This window comes from Equus quagga, unplaced genomic scaffold, assembly GCF_021613505.1.
Source record: "Equus quagga isolate Etosha38 unplaced genomic scaffold, UCLA_HA_Equagga_1.0 220_RagTag, whole genome shotgun sequence".
Classification (NCBI taxonomy): Eukaryota; Metazoa; Chordata; class Mammalia; order Perissodactyla; family Equidae; genus Equus; species Equus quagga.
In genome coordinates, this window is record NW_025799647.1 from 2,443,451 (window position 1) to 2,452,199 (window position 8,749).

Here is an 8,749-nt window from a genome sequence, read left to right on the forward strand (position 1 = left end):
AGGAGTGATATTGAAAAGAAAGGAAGTCTCAAAGTCTGGGCTTGGAAACTGGCACAGTGTCACTTCCATGCAGTCTATTGGTTAGAGAAGTCACGTAGAGCTCACCAAGATTCAAGATGAACTGGGACACAAAGACCTTACCTCTCCATAGTTAAGAGACCAAGAGAATTTATGCTGTCTTTAAACTGACACAACTGCGTTCTTGCTAGGAATAGACGAGGATATTTCAAAAGTGAAATTAATCTTTTGATCTCTCTGTGAAATTGTTATCATTCAAAATATGTGTGAGGGCATTGTTTTTTACATTTTAAATATCAATTAACTAATTTCGTATTGAGATACAATTAATATACGACAAAATTTATCCTTTTGAAGTGTACAGTTCAGGGGTTTTTATTATATTCACAAGGTTGTACAATCAAAACCACTATCTAATTTCATAAAATTTTCGTCACCTCCAAAAGAAACTTTGTATCCATTAGCAGTCACTCCCTATTCCCCCATCTCCCCAGTCACTGCCAACCACTAATCTACTCTCTCTCTCTATGGATCTGCCTTTAGAGATTTCATATAAGTGAAATCATGTGATATGTGGCCTTCTGTATCTGGCTTCTTCCATTTAGCATAAGTTTTTAAGATTCATCCATATTGGAGCATGTATTAGTACTTTATTCTTTTTTATGGCTGAGTAATATTTCTTTGTATGGATCTACTATATTTTGTTTATCTACTCATCAGCTGACACACAATTTATAAATGAATGTGCACTTGACCCAGTCAACATCATTTTTTCTCTTCCAAGCATTCATTTAAAAGATAAATCCACAGATCCGTTCGTTAGGTTACTCCTTTCTGCCCGTGGATGCCGACGAGTAAGCATCGTTAGTCTCCCCTCCCACTGCAGTCATGTCTAAGTCAGAGTCTCCCAAAGAGCCCAAACAGTTGTGAAAGCTCTTCATCGGACGTTTGAGCTTTGAAACAACCAATGAGAGTCTCAGGAGCCATTTTGAGCAATGGGGAATGCTCACGGACTGTGTGGTAATGAGAGATCCAAACACCAAGAGCTCTAGAGGCTTTGGCTTTGTCATGCACGCCACTGTGGAGGAGGTGGATGCAGCTATGAATGCAAGGCCACACAAGGCGGATGGAAGAGTTGTGGAACCAAAGAGGGCCGTCTCAAGAGAAGATTCTCAAAGACCTGGTGCCCACTTAACTGTGAAACTGTTCTTTGAAACCACGAAATCAAGGTGGTTTGTCAAAGTATTGGCCTCCACCATCATAGGGGCCAGAGCTTCCGTCTCTGAAATTTCCTCTTTTCATGGGTCCAAAATCTGAAGATTGATTGTTGTAATTGCCAAAATCATTGTAGCTTCTGCCACCTCCAAAATTGCTTCCATCATTACCAAATCCATTATAGCCATCCCCACTGCCACCATATCCACCACCACCATGGCTGCCACCAAAGTCACCTTGACCACTGAAGTTTCCTCCGTGACCGAAGTTGTCATTCTCACCAAAACCACCTCTAAGACCACCACCAAAATTTCCAGAACCACTTCGATCTCTTTGGCTGGACGAAGCACTAGCCATCTCTTGCTTAGATAGGGCTTTCCTAACTTCATAGATATGGCCGTTCACAGTATGGTATTTCTGAATGACAATCTTGTCTACGGAGTCATGATCGTCAAAAGTCACAGAAGCAAATCCTCTCTTCTTGCCACTGCCTCTGTCAGTCGTGATTTCAATCACTTCAATTTTCCCATACTGTTCAAAATAATCTCTTAGGCGATGTTCTTCAGTGTCTTCTTTAATGCCACCAGCAAAAGTCTTTTTCATAGTTAAGTGGGCACCACTCATCAGCATCCACGGGCAGAAAGGAGTAACCTAACGAACGGATCTGCGGATTTATCTTTTAAATGAATGCTTGGAAGAGAAAAAGAAAATGATGTTAACTGGGTCAAGTGCACATTCATTTATCTCCAAACATTTATTGAGCATGTTAACGAAGGAAATTAATGAATATGCTGGTAGACAACTTTGTTGTTGATCATTAATTTGTCCTGGCACCAACATAGCCGGGCGCATGATTTTCTCCAACAGTACTCAACAGGTTGGGTGTAGGCACAAAGAAGGGTGGTGTCATTCCCTAAATTCAAGGAACACAGGAGGAGAGGCCAGGACGTCCCAAGAGAGAGGTCTGGCAGGTGGTTGGAAATATAGACCTAGAGCACAGGGAAGTCTGGACAGGAGAAACTGGTTTATTGTGTATTACAGTTTGCTTCGGTGACAGCAGCCGGGTGTAAATCCAGTTATTTCATTCTGCCTAAAACCTTTCCCTGGCTTGATTTCAGGATGAAGTTCTAACTCTAGCTTGGCCCACAAGGCCCTTCATGATCTGAACGTTGCCTGCATCTCTGAGCTTGCCTACCATCCCTCACCTATATCCACCCTTTGACCCAGCCTTGTCCAAGATCTTAGAACACTGTGAGCTCCATCAAACCACGTGCCTTTGCATTCCTGCTTGATCCGCTTGGATCATCCCTTCTACCTCATCTGTAGGCTAACTTGGCTCAACCGTCCCTCCTCCGGACCTCTTCGCTATCGCTTTCCTTCCTCAGTTGGAGTTTTGTACCCCTTCCCCAGGAGTGCTCCCCTTTGTACTCCCAAATGCCCTGTGCTATTTGTACAACAGCCCTTATCACAGTGCACCAACACTGACAATTTTCTTGGATGTTGAAAGAACAAACATACCACACTGCTCCAAGGGTCGCAGTATGAACACTCCCAAACATAAACCCATTTGTCTTCTCCCCGACCCAGGCCCACAGTCCTCTCCCTCCCAAACTCCTCACTGGAATTCCCTTTTCATGAAGAATAAACGCCTTTACATCCTCAGCCCTGGTAGATCTAATGCTCCTCCAATTCCCAGCCTCAGCTGAAGCCTGGCTGTGTGCTGAGGACACCTCTTTGCCTGTAGTTTCTCAAGTGGAGGCTGTTTGTTCTCCCACACCCTGCAAGCCACAGCCTCCAGGAGGTGGGCTCACTGTCCTCTCCACACCCTGCTCCTGCTTCCAGACCTTTACTGCGTCCTCACATGAAGCCCCTGCTCCTCTGAGGCTCAAGTCATGAGGCTGTTCCTCTCTGTCTCTGTCCTGGATTTACTTCCCTCCCAAGTCTCTTCTTTTACTGAAGACTTTCGTGCTTGGTTCTCAGCCTTCTTGTCCTAACACTGCCATCTTCCGGTTGACTTCATTATTTTTACAAATGAGCCAGCAACTTCCTGGACCCTCAGGCCCTTGGCCTCCTCATCTCCCCGAACCTTCTTCTCTACCTCCTCCCTGCCCCTCAGTCTGTCAGGACGTGGAACCATACACCTCTAAAGTCCTACATTCAGACCTCCCACCCTCTTACGGCATCTCCTACTCATCTAGCTATTCTGTGGCAAGAATCCCACCGTAGCGTTTATTTCATCCTAGGACCTCCAGACCACTTTAAGCCCCTCCTGTCACCACTTCCTTTTTTATCCAACTGGGATTTCGTACTCATCTCTTCCCTCATTCTCTTGCCAATATCCTCAGCCTCCTGACCCTCTTGTCTTTCTGCCCCAAGAGGCTGATAATCCCTAACTCTGGATGAACCCATGCATCTGTCCTCTTTGTGGAGCTGACAGATGACAGCTGCTAGAGAAAAATCACATTGTCTTGCACTTTGATGCCATTATAAGTACGTAGCCTCCAACGTCACCCAGGGCCTCCAATAAAACTGTCAAGCTTTTTTTATTTGCCTGATTGCCACTAACTTAATCTCCACAATGATTATTTCAAACATTCACTACCATTCTTAAAACATCTTGCCTCAATTTCAGCATGTATCCTAGCCTTTTAACACACACACACACAAATAGGGACCATCAGAAGGAAAATTCTTCAATATTCTGCTACCAAGTTTGCAAGTCTATTTGAATTCCTGCTCATCTTGTCTTCCTTTCCTCTTAAGATGAATTTCTCTCTAGCCATCTTCTCCTGCTTTCTCAGAGACCTTACTTATCATTTATCTCCTGTCTCCCCTTGATCTTTAACTTTTCCCTCTTTGCTCTCTAAAAATGCTCCTACCATCCCACCACCCTCTCCTGATACTAACCTCTTCTCTCCTTCCCAGCTCGAAAGAGTTGGCTACATTTTCTTACTTTCCACTCGTTTCTCAGCCTACTCCAATCAGGCTTCCACTCACCACTTCTCTGAAGCTGCTCTCCACAGTGTCACCAATGACTTATATGATGCTAAATCTAGTGGACACGTTTCAGTTGTTAGTCGCTTGACTTCTCAGTAGCATGGCACACTTGATGGGTACCTACTTCTCCTATTTTTAACAGCTTTACTGAGGTATAATGGACATGCAATAATCTGCACATGTTAAAAGTATACAGTTTGATGAATTTTAACATTTGTATATGCTCATGAAACCATCACCACAGTCAAGACAATGAACATGTCCATCAGTCCCAAAAGTTTCCTTATTCTTCTTGGTAAAACCCTCCCTTCCCTCCCCACTTCCTCCCGCCCCTCCCCACTTCCTCTCATCCCCAGAAAGCCGCTGATCTGCTTTCTATCACCACAGTCTATAATCTTCAGTCTGCATTTTTTGTAACTTTATATAAATGGAGTCATACACCATGCACTCTTTTTTGTCTGGCTTCTTTCACTCAACATAATGACTTGGAGATTCATTCAGGCTGTTGGGTACATTACAAGTCTATTCCTTTTTATTGCTGAGAAGTATTCATTGTGTGCATATATTATCCATTCACCTGTTGATGGACATTTGGGTTGTTTCGTGTTTTATATTGTAACAAATAAAGTTTCTATGATCATTCACATACAAGTCTCTGTATGAATAAACTTTCATTTCTCTTGGGAAATTACCTGGGAGTCAAATGATAGGTGTATGTTTAACTTACATTTAACTTCTTAAGAAATTGCCAAACTGTTTTCAAATTGGTGTACCATTTTAAATTCTCAAAAGCAGTGTATGAGAGTTCCAGTCGCTCCACATTCCCATTAATGCTTGGTATGGTCAATCTTTTTTATTTTAGCTATCATAGTAGGTATGTGGTGATATTTTATTGTTTTTTTTTTTAAAGATTTTATTTTTCCTTTTTCTCCCAAAGCCCCTTGGTACATAGCTGAGTATTTTTAGTTGTGGGTCCTTCCAGCTGTGGCATGTGGGACACCGCCTCAGCATGGCTGGATGAGTGGCGCCATATCCGCACCCAGGACTCAAACCAGCGAAACCCTGGGCCACCGAAGCAGAGCGCAAGAACCCCACTACTCAGCCACAGGGCCGGCCCCCCTATTGTTGTTTTAATTCATATTTCCCTAATGACAAATGATATTGAGCATTTTTTATGTGTTTATTTGCCATCTGTATATCTTCTTTGGTGAAGTATCTGTTTAAATCACTGACCATTTTAAAAATGGAATTGTTTTCTTAATCTTGAATTTGGTGAGTTTTTAAAAGTATATATTCTGACTACATATCCTTTATCAGATACGTGATTTGTGAGTATTTTTCTCCCAGTCTTTATCTTTCAAAGAGCAGAAGTTATTAATTTTGATGAAGTCTAACTTATCAATTTATTCTTCTAGGATTGTGATTTTGGTGTTGTAAGTATCCATGTCTTGAAACATCTTTTTAATGCATTCTATTACTACACATTCTCTGGGTTCCCTCTGGTGCCAGTTATCAATTTATTGCCTCTCAGCTCCAATTCATCCTTTTTGCCTGCTCCATGAAAGTGGAAATATACTCTAAATGTTTTCTTCTTTGCCACCTGGAACAATGTTAGGCTTTGTTAATAGATGGCACTGGAGAGGCATTGCAGAAGGAAAGGGGTTTGCTTCCTGGTTCTGATCAGCTAATTTTGCAGGCTTCTTTAGCATACTTGGCTCCTGAGGTCCACGCTGCTTCTCCAGTGCCTGGCGTCAGCATTCAGTGGCCAGCAGCTTCCCCCAGCAGCGTTCCCCCCACCTGGTGATTTTGGAGCAGAGTGCCTCTAATAAGACACCTCCCTGTGGAAGCTTTCCCTGGCACCCTAAACAGTGGATTTCCAGCAAATTCCACTAGCACAGCACCACAGAGATTTCTCAGCCATTCAGTGTGCTATCCCTGTCCCTCTGCAGCAAGGTCTGGGTCTCAGCCTGGGAGTGGAAGGAGTCTCTTCCTTGAGAGCTCTATCTTAGCCCAGAGTAGTGGCTATTATCTACTGCATTGTATTATTTATACTATATCTACTATTACAATTTTAAACTGTATCTATTATACTTTTATTTTATCTGCTCTTTTTATCTTATTTAGAGTTCTCTTTACTTCTTACTAGCCCACAGGTTGGCAAACTGTGGCCCACAGGCCAAATCCAGCCCACTGCCTGCTTTGGTAAATAAAGCTTTATTGGAACACAGTCATGCTTATTTATTTACATATTGTCTATAGCTGCTTTCATGCTACAACAACAGAGTTGAGTAGCTGAAACAGAGACCACGTGGCCCCCAAAGCCTAAAATATTTATTTTTCTTTACAGAAAAAGTTTAATAACCCCTGTACTAGTCAGTTCCTTATTACTCCAATCCCCTGTTATGGTTAATAATTCTTTATATTAAACTTTCCCTGTTCAAATTACTGTGTGATTTCTCTAACCTGATTGGACCCAGTCTAATACGCCTCCAATCTCTCTGTCTGCTGTCTCACCGTCCATTTCCAGGCTCGCCTCCCTCTGTCTATCTCATAATGGTATGCTCCTCAAGACCCTCCCCTCTGCTTTCTGTTACCGCCTCTCTAAACGATTCGTCTGCTTCGCATCTTCAGTTATTGGATTTAACCAATGGTTTTCAATTTGAGTTCTATGGATGAAACTGCATGCAGATTTTGTGTGGATATGCAAACGTGCATACATATGGGGAGAAGATCCCTAGCCTTATGTTTTGGCACCATGATTCAGTAGTTAAGGGCACAGACCCTGGATACCGCCTGCTTAAGTTTGAATCCCAGCTCTGCTGCCGTGGCTTGGGCTAACTTATTTAACCTTGCTGTTGCCTCAGTTTCCTTGTCTGTAAAAGAGGGAAAATGATAGTACCTACCTTATAGAGTTGTTATGGGAATTAAGCTAGTAAAAATATATAAAGCACTTGGACAGGGCCCGGTGCATAATAAGCACTACATAAGCAGTGGCTGTTATTGCCATTTCTGACTTTCCCTCTAGCCCCTATGCCTCAGCTAGACCACTGTTTTCCATTGTTTTAGCACCCTCTGATCTCTCTGACTCTGAGCCCTCAAGTGGGCTCTTCCCTCTGCCCAGAACACTCTTGCCTGTATGTTGCTGGCCCACTAACTTCTGACCTGCCCTCAGGCCTCAGCTCAAATGTTATTTCCTCCAAGAAGCCTTTCCTGATCTCCAGACCAGGAGGGGCCACCTGCTATGACCTCCCAAAGGTTTCTCTATTTTCCATCATAACCCTCACCATGATTGATTCACAGTGATCACTTGTTTAAGTTCTTCTCTTACAGGCCATGAGCTCTGAGAGAGCACAGGTCATTTCTGCCTGGCTCCCTGCTGGACCACAGCACAGTACCTAGTGCATTGTAGGAATACCATATACATTTGTCAAATGAATGAGTGAACAAATAAAGGCTTTGAATAAAGGTATAAAACCCTATGCAAATATTAGGTAAAACAATAATGAGCATGTGACAAAATCTGATGATTGTTAGATAATCTAGTGTTAAATCAGTAGGAATTTGCATTGTGTGAAGAAAATCCTCTTCTCTCCAATTGCTATAAAATACATTGGTTCAAACTGAGCTTGGAACATGTGTCTTTCAATCCAATGGAAATGAATTATCCGGAAGAACCAGAATACATTACTGTGTGCAGTCAGGAATCACACACAGATATTGGCTTGTTAAAACATGCCCCACCTTCACCCCCTGGAAACTCAGATGGCAAAGCTGAAAGGAATGCTTGAACAGGGAACCTGCTTGTTGCCAGAGAATTTTCGTGCCCTTGATTCAAGACAGGATTAAATACTTTCACGAGTAGGCAAAACCAACTGTGCTAATCTGAGAAATTCATTGCTACCTTGGGAGTTTAACTCACCTAAGTCATCAAGAAAACTATATTCTATTTTCAATTAACACTCAAACACCAGGAAAATTATGATAGTCACCATTGTAATTCAAAATAGACACAATAAAGTGAGAGAATCACTGGGAATGGCTTCAGGGACTGACCACTTCCGCTAGATTGGAGGACGGAATTCCGAAAGAGGAAAGATTCCCACCTCACCCTCCCTTACCAACTGTCAGACTCCAACCGCTCCTCTCCTGTGTAATTGGCCTTCGAACATTTTCCAGACGCCAGTATTTGATCTCCAGGAGAAACAATGCGGTAACTCCCTAACCACGATTGGGGAAAATTGAACCAGGGTCTGGACTTGATACGGGGAGATAGCGGACAGGGGAGCTGTCACCAGAACCCTGGTGGCCAGAAGGGCTGTGGGAGAGCTGATTGGATGATCCCAAAGGCCCTAGACCCCAGAGAGTGTGGGATCTGTTGCGTGTCTGGTGCATGGTTCAGCTTCTCTCGGGGCCTGGCAACAGCGCGCTCCGGATGCCTGGTAGCTCTCGCAGGGCTTTGGACTACATTTCCCACACGGCTTTGCTCCAGGCTGCCGTCCTTTACTACGGCGTGTCTGGG

The 8,749-nt window shown here is 43.3% G+C and overlaps 1 protein-coding gene across 1 annotated transcript; it reads right to left on the minus strand.

Moving 5' to 3' along the window:
* Positions 1-1,242: 1,242 nt before the first annotated feature.
* LOC124233724 (heterogeneous nuclear ribonucleoprotein A1-like) lies at positions 1,243-1,863 on the minus strand. The gene has a single exon (XM_046650855.1). The coding sequence runs from the start codon at positions 1,861-1,863 to the stop codon at positions 1,243-1,245; it is 621 nt and encodes a 206-aa protein (XP_046506811.1).
* Between the last annotated feature and the right edge of the window lie 6,886 nt (positions 1,864-8,749).

Bases quoted from the DNA above. Each gene is read 5' to 3' on its own strand.
- LOC124233724 (XM_046650855.1), bottom strand. From the start codon at position 1,863: ATGCTGATGAGTGGTGCCCACTTAACTATGAAAAAGACTTTTGCTGGT.